Source organism: Pezoporus occidentalis, unplaced genomic scaffold (assembly GCF_034315485.1).
Source record: "Pezoporus occidentalis ecotype Australia unplaced genomic scaffold, CSIRO_AGI_Poc_V1 ctg46, whole genome shotgun sequence".
In the NCBI taxonomy this organism is placed as follows: domain Eukaryota; kingdom Metazoa; phylum Chordata; class Aves; order Psittaciformes; family Psittacidae; genus Pezoporus; species Pezoporus occidentalis.
Genome location: NW_026915791.1, coordinates 6,291,611 through 6,315,860, shown reverse-complemented (window position 1 = coordinate 6,315,860; position 24,250 = coordinate 6,291,611). Strand labels below are relative to the sequence as shown.

Sequence of the window (24,250 nt, the reverse complement as noted above, 5' to 3'; positions counted from 1 at the left end):
CACATTACACAGCGTTGTTTGTTGGGCCCTTGATTATGTTTGTGGTTTTCCTTTGAACTGCCTCCAGTATCTCTGCATCCCTCGTGAAGAAGGTCACTTTCCATTCTTTTGGCAAAGTGCCTGTTCTTGGGCATTTTTAAGAGAGCTGGAAGTTCACTACATCTTCAGTTGTTGAGTAGTTTCAGCCTTACTTGGTGAGGTGCTTTTTGTGCTGGGATAAATAAGCACAGGGACAAAGTCCCCCTCTCCATGGCATTCAGATGGGGAGGCTAAGGAAGAACCACTGCTTTGTTTCTCAGTCAGTGTTGTCTCATCCACAGACCTTGATACAGTTGAAGACCACCAGTTTGGGTCTTCTACAGTGATTTAATTTGATGTCTTCCCTGTGAAGCAGGCATTTTTCTTGGGTTTGATCATGCTTGGTTAACTAAAGAGAATAGTACAGCAGGTTTCTTTAGGTGGACAGAATATCTCTATTTGATCTACTGCTTGAGTGACTAGGAAGAGCAAATCTCATTTGAGTGAAGTGAAACTATGAATTTTTTCTCTGATAACTCATTCTGCCTACGAAGTGCAGATCAACAGTGAATTCCAATGTGATGTTGTGAGTGATGGGCTTTAATTCAAGTGGCACTAAACAGTATTTAGTTAACAACATAGGAAAAAAGCCTGTCTGCTGCTGTTAAGTTTGTGATGTGTGTAAAGCAACTGTGGAAATTAAGTATTAGATGTTGTTGACAACATCAGAGTACTCAACAGGTGGTTGTACAATATAGTTTGGGCATCTAGATCTTTCTGTTCACAAAGAACAAGTTTTGCATTCTGCGGTGCAATAAAACTGATCGTCTTGCTTGATGCTTCTGATCATGCATGAAGCGCATGAGCATGACCTGCGTGTGTTTCCTTTCATGAGGAGGAGAGGTGTGACTCAGTTGTGAGAATAGCTGTAGGATGCACAAGAATCCTGCTGAAGCTGGTCCATTTTTAGTCAAGGGACTGTGTGACTGTGCAGTAGTACGCTGTAAAATTAGTTGATGACTATCCTTTCACTTGGGTTATTAAAAAACATGAGGAGTTACCAGATTAGAAAGTAGACTTCTGTTTAGGTTGATCATTTCTGAAACATGAAGTAAGTTTACTAATTTAGATTGCTGTACTGTACTTGCTGAATTCAGATCAGTTTACGCTGAAGAGGAGGGTGGGGGAGACCTTGTAACAGTCTTCCAGAACTTAAAGGGGTCAACAAGAAATCTGGGGAGGGACTTTTTATAAAGGCCTGTACTGACAGGACAAGGGGGAATGGCTTTAACCTGACAGAAGGGGGATTGAGATTAGACATTAGGAGGAAATTTCTCCCTGTGACAGTGCTGAGGCGCTGGCACAGGGTGCCCAGAGAAGCTGTGGCTGCCCCATCCCTGGCAGTGTTCAAGGCCAAGTTGGACAGGGCTTGGAGCAACCTGCCCTAGTGGAAGGTGTCCCTGCCTGTGGTAGGGGTTGGAACTGGATGAGCTTTAAGGTCCCTTCCAACACAAACCATTCTATGATTCTATGTCACATTTCAAGGTAAACCAGAAGTAGGAGGAGAAGCAGCAGAACTTCCCTGATAGAGGTATTTAGGCAACTGGTTATTGTGTATAGATGCAAATGGCTTTCCCATGGGGGTTTTTGTCCTTGTGTGTTGTCCTGCGTAGGAGTAATAACCCACAGTATTATTTGTGCTCAGATTTTATGCCCTAGGCTTTGGTCCATGGCAGATTTTACAAGACTATATTATAAGCTTCTGGAGTGGTAGGTTAAGTCAGAGATCATAGAAACATGCTTTACGTTGAAGCACAAAAGAACCCTTGTTTCATTTCCGCACAATTTAGGTGGCCTTTTTTTTCCCTAAGGAGATTTTTTTCCCTGAGCCAGACAAGTGGGGGTACAACGATACAGAGATGGGCAAGATAAAATCAAAACGAGCACCTTTCCCATGGTGGTCAGCAGTTTACTTTCTCATTTCTTCAGACTGTTCATGTTGGGGTGATCCCCACATCCTTTTACCGGTTTGTATGCAGAAGTATTTCTGGGAAGCAGAAAAACCTAAACCAAAACAAACCTTGTCAAATCTAGAAAACATTAATTTCATTCCTTTTATTCCGTTCCTCCTTAATTGCATTCAAAGTACTGCACTTAACTGGTTTTCCTGTTCTCTTTTGCCTGTTGTCATACACTTAATTCTCCATTCATTAACTGCTCCATTGTTTAATTATTGTAGCTGTTCTTGCAAGTTTCTTCCCATTAACGTAAGTACTGGGATAAGAAGGTAGATATTACATTTATGTCATATACAAGCTGCAGGAAAACATTGTCTGTGTGCTGTGTTCAGCCCCTGTCCCCTACTTGGTGCAAGAGTAACAATTCCAAAGCGAGAAAACAGTGATGCATAAGGAAATTCACAGTACAGCGTTCCCTTCCAAAAATTGATCGGTCTTGTGGTGCTGCAAATGGTGAAAGACACGGTACTGAAAATAAAGCAATCAAGAAGTCACATAAAGCAGAATGGCACGGCAGCTATTTTTGGTCATTTTTATTTATAATTTTAGCTATATTCCTAAATAAAAAAAAAGTTATAAGCATTCTCCCTGTGAAGAATGAAGGAAGGAACATTATTTTCAGAACTTAGTTCACTTCTGAATGATTTCTAGCAACTTCAAGTAGTTTTTTTTTATCCTGAAGGAAAAATCTCACATTCTTTTTCAACGTATGTATGCTCATGTGTGAACTGTGTATTTATTTGAGTCACACCTGCAGTCATTATTTAAAATAGTCAAAAATGTAGCAAAGTGTAGTAACTTTGCCAACATTTGTAATGACGAATACTTTTCACACCATGCCAACACTATATAACAGTATTCATCTGAAAAAATACCAAAGTAGATTTTTATGGAATGAAGATTTATTTACACAGGTTTACATAAGGTACCCCATGCTGTATTCAGTACTTGTATTAGAAGTATTAAGACTGCAAAGCAGCCCATACCAAAATTAACTGTACCATTTGGGTCCATCACTAGTGCTCATCAGCATGACATATATTGCTCAGTTAATCCCATGGGACCATCCTGGCAGAGGGAGGAGAAGCATTCAGTGGTTCTAACATGCACCTCAACTCCTTTTAGATGTGCAGAAGTATTTTTGTGCAGCTTGTAGTTGTGTTTTCTGTGGGCTGAATGCAGCGAGTGCCTTTTGGGGCACAGTTACTGGAGTGTTGGCAATGCAGCCAGGGGATGGCTATGGTTAGATACCTGTGTATTAACAGAAGCTAAGGCATTCAGGTATGATTGAAGGTGGTCTCTCAGACCTACTACTATGGTCCCATTTATCACACAGAAAAAACCTGCCCCAAGAAAGTCTTTATGACTGAAAGATACAGGTGGCAGTTTGATCACTTTCTGAAGCAGGAAATTGTACCACACTATTTTTCTTGGAATAAAGTTCTTTCTAATTTTGTCGGTTTAGATTTTTTGTTGATTAAGAGATCTGGGTATGAGGGAAACACAGCCAGAAGTGCAAAATTCCATAAAAACACAGGATAACCACAGAAACAGCTGCAAATACTGCTATAGTTCGTTGATCATTCTTTCAGTGGAATTAAATTCAAGTTGTTTTGTACACCACATTTTCTTTCCTCACTGGTGTAGATTCAGCATCATCAATTTCTATAATTGGATTTCACTGTTTTAGATTTTAGATACTATTTTAAAGAAGCAGAGGAGCGTACACTTGTTCTCCTTGCTGGTAATCTTTCCACTCCCAAATTCCACTCTCAAAATGCACCCTCTCTTTGCAGGTTAAAGACTAACTGTGTCAGGGCTCCAAGACCTTTTGGCTTCTTTCCACCACAGAGGTTTTGGTACCTTTCTGTTCTGTCAAAAAGCAGAAGTATTTCACTTCTCTTTGGGTACCAACAGTGAATGAGGCTGGCAAAGAATGCAGAGAGATATGGGAAGGAATATTGCAAAGCAGTGAAATCCCCTCCATTGTCCGCAGTCCTAACTGGAGCTTATTTGGAATCAGTACTTTCTCCCACTGTTTCATTCACAGCAGTTGGCAACTTTTATATCCCAGAGAACATTTCTTGGTCATTGGAGGGAACACGTGCCAGAGGATCCATAATAGCTGACTTCCTGGAATTGGAATAGCAGCCTCATAGCAGCCTTCCAGTATCTGAAGGGGTACTGTAAGGATGCTGGGGAGGGACTCTTCATTAGGGACTGTAGTGATAGGACAAGGGGTAGCGGGTTAAAACTTAAACAGGGGAAGTTTAGATTGGATATAAGGAAGAAGTTCTTTACTATAAGGGTGGTGAGGCATTGGAATGGGTTGCCCAGGGAGGTTGTGAATGCTCCATCCCTGGCTGTGTTCAAGGCCAGGTTGGACAGAGCCTTGGGTGACATGGTTTAGTGTGAGGTGTCCCTGCCCATGTCAGGGGGGCTGGAACTAGATGATCTTAAGGTTCTTTCCAACCCTAACTATTCTGTGATTCTATGGTGGAGCAGGTAAGCAATTCGAACCACATCAGCACTGGTTTTGTGATACGAAATGTATGTGATGCAGAGCTGTTTAGTACTTGTCTCTCTCATTTTTGGAAGATAGCGGTTATTTAGTTTCTGTAGATTTTTGACGTTTCAAACCAGACCCTCCTTTAGATATGTATGCTTTTCTGAATGGGTTTCCTAGATGAAGAAGAAAGTGTGTCACCAAGTACAAGTTGATCTAGGATATAAAAATCACTCTACTCAGAGAACTACTTTGATATTGATTGATTGATTAAAATGGAAATAATGCTTAGCTAATAATGTTACACTGAAACTTTACTAAGCTTTAAGTTTGCTTCAAGGACTTATCTTTCAGCAACACATTCATGATAGTTTTTTCTATGAGCACACAGAAGACACCTTTTGGCACAGATATATGGCCCACAAGACACAGAAGGAGATTTTCTGCTTAATCAAACCAAAATAGTCTTCTAATGCTGTGTTAGGATCTGGCCTGTGGCATGAATGAGCAAGTGGTATCAGTAAATGTCACAATATTGATTACAATTATTACCATTAAGAACGGGTCACGTAAGATGTCTGGGGCTGTGTGAACAGTTCTTGATGAGATTAGCGATAAAGATGTCAAGACAGCAAGAGCTATGAGATCGTGTAGTGTGCTTACAGGGCACTGTTCAACAGTGGATGTTGAAGTAGTCTGATAGTAACCCCTGCAGAGGACTAGCAGTTACTTTTGGGGTAGAATACAGTTTGTGATAAAGGGAGTGGTTATTAATTTCATTCACATTCTGACTGTAAAGAGAGGGTTGGCCTTCAGCTTGGAGGGAAATTCGGTGAACTTGAAAGACAAACGCTTTTCGTACATTTGTGGTGTGGCAGGACACAACTATTCTAGGACTATGGGGAGAGTTAGAGCTTTCTGACGTGTAGAAAACTAACGTGTTTATGATTGCGTTAATCTCAATTTAAAAGTTTGAAGTTGTCAATAGGAGTTTAATTAAATTAAATATTCTTAAATGAGAGTGGGAAGGGAAAATGGCACTGATTACATTTAAAGAAGTACAAATTTTCCTTGGAGTTCTGTGGTGCTTTTGGATAACCTCAGTCTCATTGGCAGTCTCTAAAGCACATTAGTAAGGACTTTGTAACAGCCTTGGCAAATTTCAGTCATGCAGAGTGTACTTTCTGCAGCACAAACTGCCCTCGAAATTGATGAGGAACAGTCAAATAACTGAAGAACAGTTTTAAAATGCAGTTTTAATGATGTATCAAGTCTGACAGCAGGCAAGAGTTTCTTTCATGCTGCCCTCCTGTTTCATCCACTATAACATGAGGCTCTGCTAACATTGCTGCAAGCAGACACGTGCTGCGGCTCTAGTGCAGCTGCAGAGCAGCAGTTCCAGCAGGATGCTGGATCCAGCAGGATGCTGCAGAGGAGCCCTATACGTTGTCAGACCAGTGGCGTGGGTTGAGAGGGACGCAGTAGAGGGTAGTGCTGAAAATAGGTGTAGACCTACTCTTAGTTCCTGTGTAGGTGCCACACTAAAAGTCTCATCTGGCTTTGCTAATTAAGCTATGCAACTTTGGAATATGCTGTTTAGAGTCTCCCTCCTGATAACTACTAACAAACATAATCCCAACAGTCTTGCAGGTCATATAATGATTTCCGGAGTTGCAGCGTGATGTTTTCACTGACAGTTGGTAGGAGCAGCTTAATAAACCGCGTAAGCAATTGGCATGCACTGCAAACTTCAGTTTCGCTCTCTGAATCTTAAAAGCATTAGATGTTTCTTCCAATTTAATATCTGCATAATGGATATGCATGGCAGGATACGCTGCTGCCAGGCAGCTCTCAGCAGCCTCTAATAGGCTAGCATAGACTTCCAGAGCAACAGCTCTTCTACCCACGTTACATCCATCTTGTGCCAAACGTGCGGAGCCTCCGTTTGTGCACAAGGCGCTAATAAAAGTTGTGCTTTGGTCCTGGTTCGGCCCAGCTCTGCTTGCTGTGGTCCGGGCCCAGGGAGTGGGACAGGCAGCAGTGTGAATGTGATGTGACTCACCTCACTCCTGCTCCTCGCTCCCTCTCACCCTGCCGGAGCACTGTGGCAGGCAAGTCCTTCAGTCTGCCGCCTGCTCTCTTCTCTCCCTCTTTTTATTCTTTTAAAAATCCTTTCACTAATGTTCATCCCATTGTAAAGAACAAGATGGAAATGAATTTTGGGGCTGTTGCTGCTGATTTCCTCCAGTCAGGGAATCAGTTATTGTATAGTCAGGAGCACTACTATCACTGAATTCCACGCAGACAGCTGTGGAAGACAAAACCTCCTTTCCTGTTCATGCCAGGTTCAGTAATTCTTGAGCCTCCTGTGTGCAGTGTATGTGCAGTCCATTTTTTGGCAGGTATTCCATAGGCATGTTGCATTATTCCCTCTCCTTCCCCTCGGATTACTCTCTGGAAATGTTTTTTCAGCTCCTGTATCTGCTTGCTGACACAGCACTTTGGTTTGCAGGTTAACACAGTGGATCTTTGCAGAAGGCAGCTTTAACTGCTCGTTCAGTTACTACATATACTAAAGAGCTGATAGACCCCAGGCCATTTAAAACTATGTAAAATATCTGAATTCGAAAAATGCCTTCTACACTGCTGTTATTTTTGCCTTGTTGTAGAAGGGAACAGGCAATTTACAGCTTTTAGGCTTTGACAGCTTTTAGCACTTTTCTGGATGCAGTGTAAAATACTTCCTTCATGCTGCCGTCCATTACCAGCTCCCTGAGTGTTCCTGCTGGCGGAGCTGAGTGTGTATTCCCAGCCAGGGCAGTGGGCTTTATAGAAGCCAGTCAGTCCTCCTTCTGCACACATCTGAGTCTCTGAATGCAGTCTCTTGCAGAAAGGTCAGTCATGTGAGCTTACACATTTCAGCCTTATGAAACAGGGATGGTGTTTTGATTACTTGTGGGGTTTATTTAGCTTTTTAAAGTTCCAGTTCTCAAAGCTGCTGATCTGTGACTCTGAGCCTTTTGTTCTCTTCTTCTGGGCTAGAGGTGCACACTGTGTGAAGCACCATGCAGTTTTAACTCACCAGAAGCAAGATACTTGGAATCAAAATTCTACAGTTTGTCCCCAAGAACTATGCAGAGAACAGAGATTTTGTTAGCTCAGAGTTTCATAATCCCATGTGAAAGCAATTTGAGGGGAAAAAATTATTTCAGTTGGTTGTAAATAGCTGGATTTACTGTTTTTTTTCCCTCCATCTCTCCATTTTGTATTAATACCAATGCTTCAAAACAAAAATCAAAACATTTGACGTTGTCAGAATGTGGGTTTTTTTCTTTCCCTCTCTGTGTGAGTGGAGCTGCTTGGGCAGCACACCAATGGCACCTGGCTCTGGTAGAGGTGTCCTGACCATCTCTGTTTCCGCTAGAACTTCCTCAGCTGAGTCCCTACCACATCTGTGACTTCATTGTCCTCTTTCGAAGCCAGCCATGTGGTATAACTGTTTTGGAGTATGCATCTGCTCTTGATCAAAGGGGCTTAAGTATATATCTGCATTTTTTTAAAGCTGTCCTAATTTGGGGGTGGTTGGAGTGCAGGAAAAAATACACAGTGCCTACCAGGAGAAGAAACTTCTTTTTTAAACCATTTCAAACTTTCATGGAAATTATAATGTGATAGGAAGCCTTTAAGCCAGGAGAAATAAATCTGTCATTTCCTTCCCACATAGGTAGCCCTGTCTGATTTCTTTCAGGTGACAATAATATTGAACAGAATTACCACACATCCATGCCCTTCCTGTTCCCGCTTTGCACTCAAACTGCCTGCTTCTCTACTCCATTTCGATGCCTGGTGCAAAATAGCATCCCTATTGCCCTGAAGTCAGCCTTGAGGCTTCAACCCGAAGTCCTTTATCATCCTTATTTAGGAATGGTGCATGTTTGAAGGAGTCAGAAGCTTTGGAATCAGAATGCTAATGAGTCTCAAGTGAATATAGGTTAATGAGGTCTTGTAGTGGTTTGTGAAGAGGCTGAATTTTGGGGGGTAGGTTTCTGCATGAACAGCAAGGTCAGCCTGCTGGGCAGCAGCACTCCTCTGGGGCCTGTTTTGACATCATGCCTATTAGATAACACCAATATTTAAAATACCAAAAAGAGAAATCCCATTAAGCTTCTGAGCAGTTCTTTATTTACATTAAATAAATGTAACTTTAGGAGTTCTTATCTTCTCTAATGCTTGCAGCTAAATAACTGTCGTCATTTCCGTTTCTGCTTTTGTTTATCTGGTAGAAAAGAGTGGTGGAACAGCTTCGGAAGAATTTGATAGTGAAGCAGGAACAGCCAGACAGTAAGTTTCAAATTCAGCCGTTGGCACAGTCAGAAAACAAACTACAGACACCACAGCCGCAACCACTACAACAGCTACAGCAACATCACCATCAACAGCAGCAGCAGTCTACTGCACCTTCTCCAAACGTGATTGGATCACAGGTAAAAACCTCTACAACAATTCTTTTTCTTGCTAAAGGTGAAAAAAGAAATCAAAAATGCAGGGAGAAAATTGCAAACTTTCACTTATGCCCATTAACGTACCAGTATGAATTTCTCCTTCTGTGCATGTGTAGGTATGGGTCTCATGGGCTATTTTTTTTGGCAATAACCTCCTATCTGAGTCAAATTATGTAGTGTCTAAAATTCAGATTATAGCCTCACAGAAAGGAAGGATGGCAGTATCAGTAAGTGAAAGTTAGCAAATGAACCTGTCAGGAATGATTGTCCATACTCAGTAGATCTTGAAGCAATGAAGACTTTGGACACGCTGTATGAGGGGTATGATTAAAATACTTTAGTTTTAAAAGACTGACAGAGTGCCCACTGTATCTGTGATCAGAATGTCAGAAAGCAGTTCCCTCTTCCTTCTGCTTGGTTCTTTATAAACAGATGTAACTTGTATCAAGTCATATTTCCTGAAGTTTGCAAGGATTCATCTAGAAGTGTACATTATTGATTGCAAAGTTTGAGTTTTAGGGAGTAGTGTCTTTCTTGGGAAGGTACACTGAATTTCAGTATGGTATTGGATTAGAGACACTAGCTACAGTTTTGGGATTGTGGACAGGCAGATGTCAGAGTTCGCCCATGAAGTTTACTTTATGCACACTTCAGTGAATCGCAACTGTAGCTTTGATTGATTGTGATTCCTGTCTTCCCTTTTCCTGGAAGTAGAGGGGGGAGAAATGCTTGAGCTGTCAGTTCTCTCATTAACTCATCAAGTTGTGTTGGATGTGCTCTAAAACTGTATTTGTGAGGCTTTGAGAAAAGAATATTGCAGAAATGAAGCAAACTTAATGAAGGAAAAGACATTTCAGAGCAGCAACATTAATATCAAAGCTAAAACAGAACAAAGAAGTTACTGTGTCCTAAAATACCAGTAGGCGAACAATGGATCACTCTTTGCTGTCTCACTGTTTTCAGTCAGGAAACATGACTTGCAAGAGCTGTGTCATACATTTCTCTCAATTCCACACTTTGCATTCATGCATTAACTTCCAGGTCATCTCCTGGGTTGTAAAAACTGAGGTTTTGTTCAAAGTTAAAGAGCCCTCTAGTGAAACAGTCAAAAACTGCTACACCCTTCTGAGTATCATTGGTACAGCTGAACACGGAAAGTACAAACTGAAAGTCAGGTCATCCTCTTACTTGAATGAATAAACCAGCTTTTATTCTTGACACTTTCCTATTTTTACTTATGTTGGTATAATTCTGACATCACCTCATTTTGCATCTAAGGTTGTGCCTCTCTCCTGCTGCCCCTCAATCCCTTTCAGCCAAGAGAAGTCAAATACTTTGTGTCTCTAGAAAGTTTTTTGGTGCCTACTCTTGTAATGAATACATCTCTCAAGGCTGTGTCAGTTAAGGGAATGCTTTCAGTGGTTACTTTCGGAGTAATTCAATTTAAGAATCAAGGTATATGTGCTGCCTTAATAGTGACATTTTAATATACTTACTATAGCCCAGTAAGAAGGGCTTTTGAAATGTTCATAAAGCACCAACCCTGCTAAAAGGTCATATTATTGCAATGTTATTATGTGAAATAAATGCAGACTTACTATGAATGCCATTTCAGTACAAATTCATGCATTGAACATTTTGAGAATAACCAAGGTAATTAATGCTCAGCAAAGTAACACGGATATTCAAGCTCTGTGATCTGCTGACTGAAACCATACTCTTAGTACTTACACACTTAATAGAACCCCTTGGAAGAGCCACAGTCTTGTATTACATGATTGATTATACTTTCCTTTAAAATGTTTATGGATGAATGTTATGCTTATGAAAATGATACCAGGTTACATCTCATTGGGAAAGCTTGAATAATGTTACTGCATTAGGGGAAGGGAGGCTCTTGCTTTGGAGAAGGTGCAGCAGAGGTTGATAGGAAGCTCTTGAATCTCAGATCCAAAGTTCATAGAAGAAACTTGTTGCAACAAGGAAAAGTTAATTATGTCTGAATTTTGTATAAATGTTTAAAATTGAAGCATGAATCGTCCTTTGATCTGGCATTATACAGTGAATTATTTTTACACTTGTGCATAATGAACAGTTAGGGGATATAGTTTAAGCATTCTGAAATTAGAGGTGTGAGGGTAAAGTGAGGTTTTGTTTAAGGAAATAATACTGGTGAAAATATTGTAGAATCCAACTGGAAATATTTTATTACAAAGAAGAGAAAGGTCTTGTGTGATTAAAATCAAGCAGTCTCCATCAGACATGTTCAGAACATGGTACAGACTGCCTGATTCTCCTTTTATGTCCCGCTATAGAGCCTAGCGCTGACATCAGGAGGGGATGGTGGTTATTTCATGCTAGGAGCATTTGATCATGCCAGTAACTGTTTTGAAGACACAGTGCCATTGGTACGATGGGTTTTTTTTACACCAACAAGAAATAAGCTCACCTGCCATTCTGTTGAGTGTCACTTACCATGAGTTTTCTGTGCACGTTGTGTTCTGGTTTATATGGAGGCTGTCTTGCTTTGTTGCTTTTTGAGTAAGATTTGTGATTGTGCATTTCCCTTAACATCTTAGAAGATAGTGCATTTTAAAGTCAAACTATGAAGTTACAGTTGTTTTAACTTTGGATTTTGTGGGTATAGTGTATTTAAGCATTTCAGGTAAATGCTGGCATTCGCTGATTCAAAACCACTCTCTTTAAGAGTTAAAGAGCGATCATGGCATCACATACATGTTGCAAAACCAGCCCATTTCACGGAAGTTAAACTTAGTTTTCTGCAGCTGAACAGACTAATAACCAGCTCTTAGAACTTCAGGATAGTCCTACTCAGAGTTTTAGGACAGAAAGTTAAGGGCTTAATAACTATGTGTATGACTAAAACTGAAATTTGGGATACCCAAAATCAAAATATGCTCTTGTTCTTAAAGAAACCGATTTATGAATGTGTTTTTTCCCTCTTTCTCTGATCGTGAGGATCTCTGGCAGTAAAGTTTCTACTTGAAAATTTGAGGTTCGATTGGTGAGAAGCCAGTTTGCTGATACATTTCATAAACCTCCAACTTACACATTTGATATTGACAGTATATGTTTGGTAGTAATATGAAACTAAAAGACCCAAAACTGCATATGCCACTACTAATGCTTAGTTACAGCTTTCTTGGGAATTTGCTTTGAATCCATCTGCAATGCTGCAGATGATTAAAATAGACCCAACAGGTGCCTCAAATAAGAATCCTTTTTAGCTATTCATTTTCAGAAGCAGAAGATAATGTGCTTGTCTGAACAGCAGGTAGATAGACTCAGTGCTGCCTTTTCTTTCTCTTACTGTCTATTGTTTCTGACTAACCAACCCACGTCCTGTCTGATACGAAGTGTCTCTGTCTCTTACAGTGTATTTTCTGTTTTCCTTAGAAAACTGTAACTACAGCTTCTATGATCACCACTAAGACACTACCTCTCGTCTTGAAAGCAGCAACTGGGACCATGCCTGCCTCTGTTGTGGGTCAGAGACCTACCATTGCCATGGTTACTGCTATCAACAACAATCAGAAAGCAGTCCTCAGCACTGATGCGCAGAATGCACCAGTCAACCTCCAGACAACAAATAAGGTCACTGGGCCAGGAGCTGAGGCAGTCCAAATAGTGGCAAAAAACACAGTAACTTTGGTAAGCGTTTTGTGTGTTTGCCCTGCAGCGATGTGTGGGTTTGGTTTACAAGAGGGCTATTGGGAAAAACCAGGCAGGTTTTTGCACGAAAGGAGGATAGCAGGGACACGTTGTGAGTCTTCACCAGTTGTCATTGTTAATACGATAGTCTAAGAGAAAAGTATTTACTATCTACATGGGTTGTTATGACTATTTTGCTTTATAGAATTACATCAGTGCTATCTTCACCCCTGTGTAAAGTTTCCCCTGATAGTAATTGTTAGGCCTGGGGAAATAATGATTGTTTCACCCCTACCTAATCTATGTGGAATTCCTACCCTTTTCTTTGGTAAAGGAAAAGTCAGACTTTCTTCATTTGATCAGTTGGGGTTTTCATCTTAGATTTTTTTGAGGCAATCTCTCTCATTCCCTTGCGTGATAAAGTCCCTGATGTTAAACACATCTCTTAACTCTGCCCACTACCATGTCTTCACTCACCATTTTTCCATACATATATACAGATCCTCTTCTTTAAGCATATATTTTGGAAAGTGCTTTGATTACACTGCACACCCTTTTGCAGAATAGTTAGCCACCTAGAAATAAAAGAAGCAATGTTTTAGGATTGGGTTATATAGGCTTCTTGGTCTGGAAACCAGACATTGTATAGCATCGTGACAGGGAGATTTTACTTCTGGAGTAAAGGCTAAGGTTTCACTAAACATAAATCCAAACTATCTTTATTAAAAAATAGAGTTTAATAATACATATGGAAGGAATTTTGCTTCCTAGTGAGGCAGATGTTTGCAATCAGAATAGAAGAGACTGAGTGGAGTTTTTTTTACTGTTCTCTTTTCCCATGTCATCCCTTGCACCACTCTCATCTGTCCTTTGTGTCTGTGCTTCATTTCTTTGCTGAATAACATAGGTTTGGGGAGGTGAATCTTATTTAATAACAGTCCATGATTTATGTTTCTGTAGCAGATTTCATCATATTTTAGCAAGCATTATTCAGTACAAGACCTTTTGAAGTAAATTGCAATCTTACCTGTGTAGATAGAAGTACAGAAGGATGGAAACTAACAGGGCATCAATTTCAGAGAATCTCACCAGCTACTCAATTTAGGGTATACCTAATAATGCTATTCAGTGGTTAATCGTGTGGCAGCTCCATCCAGCTGATTTTGGTGAGACAGGGAAGTGCTTAGGTAGTCTAGTACTGATTTTAAGGGATGCCTTAAAGTCAGATCTTAGTGTTTCATATAAATGGCCTAATTCTGAGACTTTCAAGTTGTGTGTTTAGAGCCCTTCATAGTGTGGATAACATTGCTAAAAGAGTTGGAACTTCCAGATCTTTTCTGTTTGCATGAGACGCTCTTTCATTCTTCTGTATGCTGTTCAGTATAAAAGGAGAGTGGTTCGTATAGCTGGACATCAAAGTCTGCTATGATTTTCCATCTGTTCTAAAGCCATTTTTTAACTATTAAAACAAATAGGATTTTTCATTGTATTCAGATGAAATGGTTATAGGTCACAGAGCACAGTAGCTAGTACAGTTGAACTACAAGGGAAGATACCTGCAATTTGTGAAGCAAGGTTTAAGTAAATTTAGCTGTCTCTGATATATTTCTAATGAGTAACCTGTTACTATGAAAAATTGTTCACAGAGTGAAAAAGCAGGGACATGAGGTCTGAAAATGCATTCAGGATAATGATTTTGATGAACAACTTCAAAGCTATTTTGCTTTCTGAACTCTCTTATGTTCTTCTAGCAGGTTCAGGCTACGCCTCAGCCCATAAAAGTGCCGCAGTTCATCCCTCCTCCCAGACTTACTCCTCGTCCAAATTTTCTTCCACAAGTGAGTGTCAAGAGAATAAGCAAGAGAAGGAATTCAATTACAGCATAGATGGGAGATGCATTCTATGAATATGATTTCTGTTAGTGTTTCTTGGTGACCCAGTGAAGGAGGCAATTCATCCTCAACAGGTTTGCAGATGATGCCACATTTGAGGTTCCAGACAGTACTCTTGAGAGCAGTGCTGACATTCAGAGGCCTCTAGACAGGGCAGAGGAATGGGCCAGCAGGAATCTCTTGAGTTTCAGCATGGGAAAGGGCAGTCTTGCATCTGGAATGGACTAACCCCCTGCATAGACTGGCTGGCTGGGGAGCAGTACTCCTTCAAATGTCTTTGTTGACAGTAGCCAAGCGAGAGGTGTGCCCTGGCAACAATGAAGCCTAGAAGCATACTGAGCTGTACCAACAGGACCACAACCATTAGGTTAAGGGAACAGATTATCTACCTGTCCTCAGCCATCATAAACCTGGCTCTGATACGCAGCATGTAATTTTGGACCCCCTAGTTGAAAAATATGAATGAATCCGGGGAAGGGAAGCCTCTAAAATAGCTGGCAGGGACACAGGGGATGGGGACACAACTGGAATATAAAACCTGCAAAGGGAAGTCTGAAGGATCTAGGCTTGTTCAGTTTGGAAAGGAGATTTTGGGGGCAGCCTTATTTCCAGTATCAGCAAGGGAATTAACAAGAAGATGGAGACATACGTGCTTGGTAGAATTATACACAGTGATCATAAACTGGAACAGAAAAGGTTTAGACATGGATAAGGAAAAATTTCTCTCTTTGATGACAATCAGGAGTTTAAGAGGCTTCCCAGAGCCTTTGTGGAAGCTCCATCTTTGGAGTTTATAAGAGCTGTCTGGACAAAACCCTCACCAAAACCTGGTCTGCATTTAGTGTTGGCCCTGATCTGAGCAAGAGGTCAAATTGAAGACCTCCTGAGCTGCCTCCCAACCTCCATGAGTCTGTGATTATGAAATTTGTGTATGATGATCACATATGATCCTGTTTACACCAAACAAAATGAACTCTCAGAACTGGTGTCAAAATCAAAGCATCACCCAAGGCCTTAAATTGCTGTAATTGTTGCTTTCAGCTAATGAGCAAAGAAGGAAAAAGAAGATGTCTCTAGATTGTTCCCAAATATTTCTGTGTTGCAACAGAGAGTGACTTCTGTTTGCAGCTGAGCAGTGAAACTTGCGGTTTACTTGTTTTTCATGGTTTGGGAAAGACATGGATTGCTTCTTCATTGAAAAAAACATAGGGAGGAACTACTGAGAAGAAATAATGTGGTGCTGTGAATAAAAGTCTAAATCTTTTACAAAAGGAAAAAGGAAAATACAGGCTGGTATCTGATGAAGATTTGGGGGTGGTAAGAGCTGTTGAAATGTGACCTAGTTTCCCATGATAAAATGCATTATGGAGTATTAAAGGTGGATAGGACAACAGGAATCAAATGAGGAAAAAGACTTTCTTTTCAGAGTAATGTATTCTACTTCTGTTCTCTGTAATGATGTGATAAGTACAAACGTAACAATGGGTAAGAAATAAGGAAGTATTAGTGGTGGAGTATTGGAAGATTCTTGTGGCTCTTTTCTTTCTTCTGAAAGAAGAAAAGAGCAATGACTGCATTTACCTGTAGCTCTTAGCACTTTCCATGATGGATTAACGTATAATCTTGACAATTTTGTTGCTTAGCAAGATTGGTTGTGCAGGTGTCTAAATAATGTATAGAGTTGACAAAGGTAACAGGTATTTGCTGAAAAAAATTACTATTTCTTTCAGGGCACAATCAACTGTTCATGATTTCTTGGAGGCTCAGTAGAAAGCCCTGAAACACACTTTGAACAGGAAAGCCTCAGTTTTGCCTGTAAATATGACATGAATGTTTTGGCTTGCAGAACCAATATGTAGATTTAGATACAGGTAGGGCAACAACAACAGGCACAGGGCAATGAACATGCAATATAAGTGTCTATGCATCCAGATACCATTTCAGGGACAGTGACTCCATATGCAGATGGGTTTATGCAAGTAGGTTTGAAAATGTGGCTTTTCCTTCTCATAATATGCTTAGGACACTACGCTAAAAATTACATTCTGTAAAAAAATAAAGTAACATTCTATAAATACAGGCTGAATTAAAAGAATTAGTAAAAAAGTTAACCTGGAATAATGATATATTAAAATCTCTCTTTTTAATCTCTTTTTTTGTAGGTTCGACCTAAACCAGTTGCCCAGAATAACATTCCTATTGCCCCAGCACCTCCTCCAATGCTTGCAGCTCCCCAGCTTATTCAGAGACCTGTGATGCTGACAACAAAGTTCACACCCACCTCGTTACCCAACTCTCAGAACTCAATACATCCTGTACGTGTAGTTAACGGGCAGACAGCAACCATAGCCAAAACCTTCCCTATGGCACAGCTCACCAGCATCGTGATAGCAGCACCGGGTACCAGGCTTGCTGGACCTCAGACTGTACAGATCAGCAAACCAAACGTTGAAAAACAGGTACAGATCAGAAAGCATGCACTAATGAAGCATACTTTTTGCTTTATTACTTTACTGTGCTGGTTTGGAGAGGATTAACAACCATGTAGTGGAGATATTCATGTTCCAACAACAGTGCAAATTATGGAATGTCCTGCAGTTCTTGGGGTAGAAGTTACCATTTTCTTTAATACGGGCCATTGGAATCTTTTTCTCATGCTTCAGTGTTTTTACGCTCCCCCTACTGTCTTAACGTCAGTAGTTGATAAGCAAGCTACATTGCAGGGCTGCACTGATATCTTGGAGACCAAGTGCAAACTGAACACCATGTTCTATCAAGCCCTTAGGAAACACTGGAACAATATTTTCTGTGTTTCTGTTTTATCAAAGGGTGGCTGCGTGAAAGGCAAAAATTACACAGAACTGTAGAGGTATTTAATGCAATAGTAACTCCTTCCTTGATCTTGTAGTCTTGTGATTGGAGGCAAAATAGCCTCACTCAGCTTCTGAAGACTGATAGTTCCCTGTGACTAAATTGTACTGATTGAGTGGAAAGGAGACCCTTAGAAGTAGAGAATTCTAGATGTTTAGTTCTAAAGTCTCTCTCCAGGAAAGACTTTTTAAAAATAAGACATTACTTAAGCTAGTGTGGATTGCAACTGACAGTCCTTGCCATTCAGTTCAAGTAAAGCAGTCTTCTGTTTCACTTTTAACTCTTTCATGTATAATATCATAGAATCACAGAATAGTTAGGGTTGGAAAGGACCTTAAGATCATCCAGTTGCAACCCCCCTGCCATGGGCAGGGACATCTTACACTAAATCATATCACCCAAGGCCTCGTCCAACCTGGTCTTGAACACTGCCAGGGATGGAGCATTCACAACCTCCCTGGGCAACCCATTTCAGTGCCTCAGCACCCTAACAGGAAAGAATTTCCTTCTTATATCCAGTCTAAATTTCCCCTGTTTAAGTTTTAACCCGTTACCCCTTGTCCTGTCACTACAGTCCCTAATGAAGAGTCCCTCTCCAGCATCCCTATAGGCCCCTTTCAGATACTGGAAGGCTGCTATGGGGTCTCCACGCAGCCTTCTCTTCTCCAGGCTGAACAGCCCCAACTTCCTCAGCCTGTCTTCATACGGGAGGTGCTCCAGTCCCCTGATCATCCTCGTGGCCTCCTCTAAACTTGCTCCAACAGTTCCATGTCCTTTTTATGTTGAGGACACCAGAACTGTGCACAATGCTCCAAGTGAGGTCTCACAAGAGCAGAGTAGAGGGGCAGGATCACCTCCTTTGACCTGCTGGTCACGCTCCTTTTGATGCAGCCCAGGATACAGTTGGCTTTCTGGGCTGCAAGTGCACACTGAAGCCGGCCCATGTTCATTTTCTCATCAACCAACACCCCCAAGTCCTTCTCCACAGGGCTGCTCTGAATCTCTTCTCTGCCCAACCTGTAGCTGTGCCTGGGATTGCTCCGACCCAGGTGTAGGATCTTGCACTTGTCATGGTTAAACTTCATGAGGTTGGCATCAGCCCACCTCACAAGCATGTTAAGGTGTAAAATCATAGAATGAATCATAGATTGGTTTGTGTTAGAAGGGACCTTAAAGCTCATCCAGCTCCAACCCCTGCCATGGGCAGGGACGCCTTCCATTAGACCAGGTTGCTCAAAGCCCCATCCAACCTGGCCTGTTAGTAATACTGTAATATTGTGTACTATATAACACATTATAACATATAATATTTGTGTAATTTAGATAAATAATAATAGTGTATATTTCAGTTATAACTCTTTCATAGACTAATGTGCCTTAAAGTTAGCCTTCTGCTTTTGAAGTCACCTATGGAGACTGATAAGCATGGGCATGAAAGAAATGCTCGTGCTCAGTTCTGCTTATGAATTCTCCTGAGTAGGTTCTTGCATACCCCCGCGCTGTTCCACAAGTCACTCAGCAATGTGTGCCCTTTTAGTGTGATCTAAAGTTGTACTTCTACAATACTGTACTTTTGATGCCTATTCCTTTTGATGTCAGCAATATTCATTTGCTCTTCAAATAATTACTGGCAATTCAGCTGTTGAAGAACATAATGACGAATGGTGGTGGCTTAATAATACATCAGTTTTTCTGTATATTTTCTCCTTATCATAAAGGAGAAAAGTTTGTAGCTTACCTCACTCAGCTTGCAGCCTCAGCAGCTGTGCCGTGGGCTGCGGGTTGATTGTCATGCAGGGTTGGTGATACCGTTGCAGACTTCAGAAAAGAAAAAAGCTTTAGAAACATCTGAGATCGTAGGAGTCAGCAAGGTTTGAAGCCATTCATAACTCTGAAATATGAAGACTGAGGAGTGAGAACTAGAAATTGCTTGTGCCGTGCAGAATGGTTTCTACCTGGGGGTCTTCCATGGGGTGATTTCTCTTGAAGTGTTTGATAAGATTTCCCATACTGTATAGTAATGGAGTTAACTCTTAAGGTTACTTCTATTGCTTGTGTGGCTGCATGAGTTTAGAGAAGGGTGTTTCATCCTGTGTTAAAAGAAAACACCTTATTTAACGTTCCTCTCATGTCAGATTCTTCAGTTGAGTCTTTGTTAGTACACCACCGCCTTTAACCTGGTTTTCTTCTCTATCTGCAAAAGTATTTGTTTTTCTTTATTAGTCAAAGTAGTCATCCTTATCACTGAATGAAACACTTCCTTTTCAGACTATTAAACCACATGTGGAAGCAGAAGAGAAGCAAACAGAAAGTCGTACAGTTACTCCACCTGCTGCACCGAAGCCAAAACGAGAAGAAAACCCACAGGTATCAGAACACACCCAGAGCTTTCTTTTATAAAGGAAACACTCTGTCCTTCAGAGAATATTTTTCCCCCTCTGTTCCCTCAAGACTCCTTAACTTTAACATTCCATACATTCCTGTTGGACAGCAGTAATTGATAAGGCTACAGAATAAGAAATATAAATACATGTAATTTTCGGTCTTGGAATGCATCTGGCATTCTTCCTTCAACCAGGAGGTGTAGTTTACAGTGTTGATTTCCATTCCTTGAGATTTTAGACTTCTGGAGTTGTTTTTAATGCTGCATTTATTTTGCTTTATAAAATGCTTTTGTTTTGGTGAGCAAGATGGAAAGAGTCATGTATGTTCATGTTCTGCCTGGGTTTTATTCTAGTTTAGGTCTGGTTGTTTTCAGGGGGGAAAGAGTGGCCAGAATGGCTATTTCTTAAAGCCTTTCCAGCATTCAAAGCTTTGGAATGGACTAAACTAAGTGCTCTACTGCATTTGGTTTTGTAGATGGATTCCAGCAGACTACTGTGTGAGCATTAAGTAAAGGACCAGATTTCTTGTTCCCAGCTCTGCCAGCTTGTTGATCATGCCCTGTTGGCATTTGCCTGTGTCTCAGCCTAAGTTCCCATCTATAAAACAGGACAATTTCCTATCCTTTGTAAAGCAGTTTGACATCTGAATAATCAGTGATTTATAGAAACAAAGTATTCCTAATTACATTATTGCTGTTTAGATACCTGTCAACTGAATTTAAAGGGGCTAAGTGACATACCTTACCCTAATGGTTGGACTTGTCATGATCTTTTTCTCTACCCCCTCACAGAAACTTGCCTTCATGGTGTCTCTGGGACTAGTTACTCATGACCATCTGGAAGGTAGGAAAATGTCTTAAATTGGTTCTTGAACTCCCTGTTTCCTGGTCATTCTGAATTGGATTAACTGCAATATATATAGCACATTCCAGATATCTGTAGTCTGAGTCTAACTTAGTTTGTTGGGCATAACTTTTTATTCCTCTTATTACATTGAAACAAAGCAGTTACTTATGCAGTGGAGACCAGTGGTTGTAAAGAAAGTGGTGTATCCTCCAGTGGAAGGAAAGAGATTTGTGACAATCCCATTGCTTTCTGGGAAACCCCTGCAGCTGCAAAGTTACCCCAGGGATGATTTCATGGGACTGTAAATCTGTACTGAATGAGTTAATAGATTATAATTTGGTTTAGAATTTGAACTCCTTAATCCTATACAGTAAAGTACAGCCTAACATTTCAATGGCTTGCATGTTTCTGTACTGCATTTATTCTTAAGCTTCAACAGTGTTGCCAGAGGCTTTTGATTTTTAAATCACAATTACACTGACCATGAGTTAAAAATGTCTTAGTCATGGTTGGCAAGAAGATGGCAATTATTTCATTAGTTTGTTGAGCACTGTATCTGTATTCCTGATAAACTCTTAGTTTTCAAACCTTTAGAAATTAGAAGTACACCAAAGTTACCTATATTCAGCATGTGTTCTGTAGAAACCTTCACAGCTCTCCTCACATGCAAACTGAACTCTAAGGACTTCATATAATTTCAGAGACCCATTGTTTTCTAACCTGAATGCTTTGTTTTACAAGAAATCCAAAGTAAGCGACAAGAGAGGAAAAGAAGAACAACAGCAAATCCAGTGTACAGTGGAGCAGTCTTTGAGCCTGAGGTATTAATTTTTTGCTGGGGGAAGCTGATATTTTCATTCTGAGTTTGTGTGTCTTTTTGCCAAGTTGCTGGGAAGAAAATTAACTCTGTCCCAGCCGAAACCAGGGCACTACCTCCTAAGCTATCTCAGTTCTAACTAGACAGGCAATATATAAATATCATTTGTAATTCAGAAGGCCATTGCAATGATATAACCTTCAGATTTTACATTAGTAGATACACTGGGATATTCTTTTCCTGCCTTCTCCTATGTAAAGCTGCTGTTAAATGGTAGTGTGTGTTACTTTTACCATTAGGTCAGCTTGTGTATAAGCCTGAAGCAATCCAGATGTCAGAAGCAGTGTAAAAAACCTAGCCTTTCTGAAACTGCGCTTCAGAAAACAGAAGAGCCAGTAATCTCACCTAGTACTACTGTGCTGTTCCTCAATTCCTCTGTTGCATAGAGTTGTTGCCTAAAAATGGTAGCCAACATAAATTGCCATATTCTTCCCTGCAGCGCAAGAAGAGTGCAGTCACGTACCTGAACAGCACAATGCATCCTGGGACACGTAAAAGAGGTGAGGTATACTTAGACCTGTCTCCCTGTTGTATGCCTCTTCTTCCATCTTATGTTTGCAGTGCTCTTGTTGGTTTGAAGAGCAAAACAAAGAAGGACCCTCTAGTACTTTTTTGGTAGACAAAAATCATGGCTTCTAGGGATTAGCATAGCTGGTTTTCTTTGACAGCTCAAGGTTTCATTTCAGTTTCTCTCTCTCAAAAAAACCCAACCCAAAAAACCAAAACAACAGAGCAAAGTGAAAGGTAAGATGTTTGAACATCATTTAGTGGTATAAAGCCGCTGTCAAGATCCTCTTGTTAATAACTAGATTGTATTGTTACTGTCAAGAAGAAGGTGGTTATGGAAAAAGTGTCTGTGGAGAGGAAACTTAGTGTGACAAAAGACTTGTTCCCTACTGGGAGTAGAGAGGGGTCCTTCAAAAGAATGTATTTTGATCAAGAAAGGCTGTTGTGCTTATACTGAGCACTTTTCTGTAACCAGAGTGCCACTTGTCCTAAAATGAGAGATGACCTTTCATATAGGTGTGCACTATTATTCAGTAGAAATCCTTCTGTAGAACACGTGAAATTTTAGGACTTAGATTATGGTCAAAGAGATGAGTCAGAACAGCAGAGGAGAGAGCGTACCATTTTTTGTGCATGGCATCAGCCGCACATATATGACAGTCTGTCCCTGGTATTGATGATTTTCTGCACTCCTGAAAGACTCATGATACCTCTCTACTCATGAATTTGCTGCGTAAAAAAGAGTAATCAATCAGATTAAAAACCCCACAGTCCTACCTGACACTGACCACTTCCATTATCTTTGGGATTTGGCTGCAAGGTCAAATATTCATTTGACATACGCTCTGCTTGATACGCCTGTTCAGTCCAGCAGGCAATGTGGCAAATCTGACACTTCTGCAGCTCTGCTGTTTTTAAATAAAGGACACCAGTCTCTACTGCCATCCCCTAATAACATTAAATGTATTTTTTAAAATGATGTGAGGTAGATTTGAGAGGGGTTTGCATTTACTCTGTGGATAAGTAAATGTTCCTTCTTCTAGTGATGATTTCTTAATTCTGTTTTATAAATCATTGTGAACAATTACTATATCAATGAAAACAATTGCATGCTTTTGTACTTGATGCTCTCTTAGCCTGTTTTTGCATACTGACTGCTATTATACTTTCTTTTTTTCCTCACACCCTGTTGTGAGCCTGTACCTTGCATCAGCACCAAATTAGTAGCACACGTTTTCAGTTGACAAAAGATTTGGGTGTATACATTTGTTTTGTGATTTGGGATAGCAATATATGAAGTGAAAAGCTTATGCAAGCATGTGCCCTTGAGAGCTTTAGTTTAATTCTAGGTGGTGCTGAGCATGTCAGAAATTTCATCCATGGGCATCACTATCAGAAATCCATTTCCAAGGACATACTTAGTTCTGGAACATATCCAGACCTTAAATGCAAGGTCTAGCATGTTAATAGGTATAGACTGACAATCTGTAAACATAAGTCTGGGGAATTATTTCTAGATTCTAACTCCTTTATGTTTACATATCCATAAATTACCCTGGAGAAGGGAGCAGAATCGATGGTTACGTACTGGGGGTTTTTGCTGTGCTGCTTTGCAGACATAGTTTTATGAAAGTGGTTATAGACACATTTTGCACTTCTGCTCGTCTAAAGGACTGCATAGGAGTTGTGCATGATCAAACATACTTCAACTGAGAAAGTCTGAGAAAGAGAGATAATCTGGGGGGGGTTACAGTAGAAGCCAAGTTGTAGGTTACAGCTGGTGGTAGTTACAGGTCAGACAACAGGAGACTAATTTAAGAAAATATACAGTAGGGTAGAAAGTGCTGTGGGTGAGTGGCTTTAAAAAAAGGAGAGGAAAAGGAGAGGGTTGGTGAGTGCTGGCCTCTGATAAAGGACTTAACCTTTGTGTAGATTTATGCTGGCACTAGAAAGATAGGGAAGTGTGGGGTAGCAGTAGAAGGGATTTAGTAGTAGGTATTGTAGCTTCTCTCTAGCTTTGATGCCAACATGTTTCCCCTAAAAACTGAATAGCCTCATTTCTAAGAGTGGCAAGTGTCCCCACGCTGCTTTCGTGGCAGTGATTCTTTGACCCTCTACAGAGTTTATTTCTGTTTCCTTCTGAAATACATCTTTTAA

General features: G+C 40.5%; 1 protein-coding gene across 12 annotated transcripts in view; it reads left to right on the top strand.

Moving 5' to 3' along the window:
* Positions 1-24,250, top strand: part of PHF21A (PHD finger protein 21A) — a 131,358-nt gene that overhangs the window by 94,341 nt on the left and 12,767 nt on the right. For 7 of the 12 annotated variants that reach the window (XM_062635825.1, XM_062635823.1, XM_062635826.1 and 4 more), the window contains exons 6-13: positions 8,826-9,026; positions 12,462-12,716; positions 14,468-14,554; positions 16,771-17,067; positions 19,748-19,846; positions 20,655-20,706; positions 21,451-21,530; positions 22,026-22,086. In XM_062635825.1, the coding sequence (XP_062491809.1) occupies positions 8,826-9,026; positions 12,462-12,716; positions 14,468-14,554; positions 16,771-17,067; positions 19,748-19,846; positions 20,655-20,706; positions 21,451-21,530; positions 22,026-22,086 (1,132 nt within the window). The remainder of the gene's footprint in view (positions 1-8,825; positions 9,027-12,461; positions 12,717-14,467; positions 14,555-16,770; positions 17,068-19,747; positions 19,847-20,654; positions 20,707-21,450; positions 21,531-22,025; positions 22,087-24,250) is intronic. The other 5 variants (XM_062635827.1, XM_062635822.1, XM_062635824.1 and 2 more) reach the window with 2 other exon arrangements.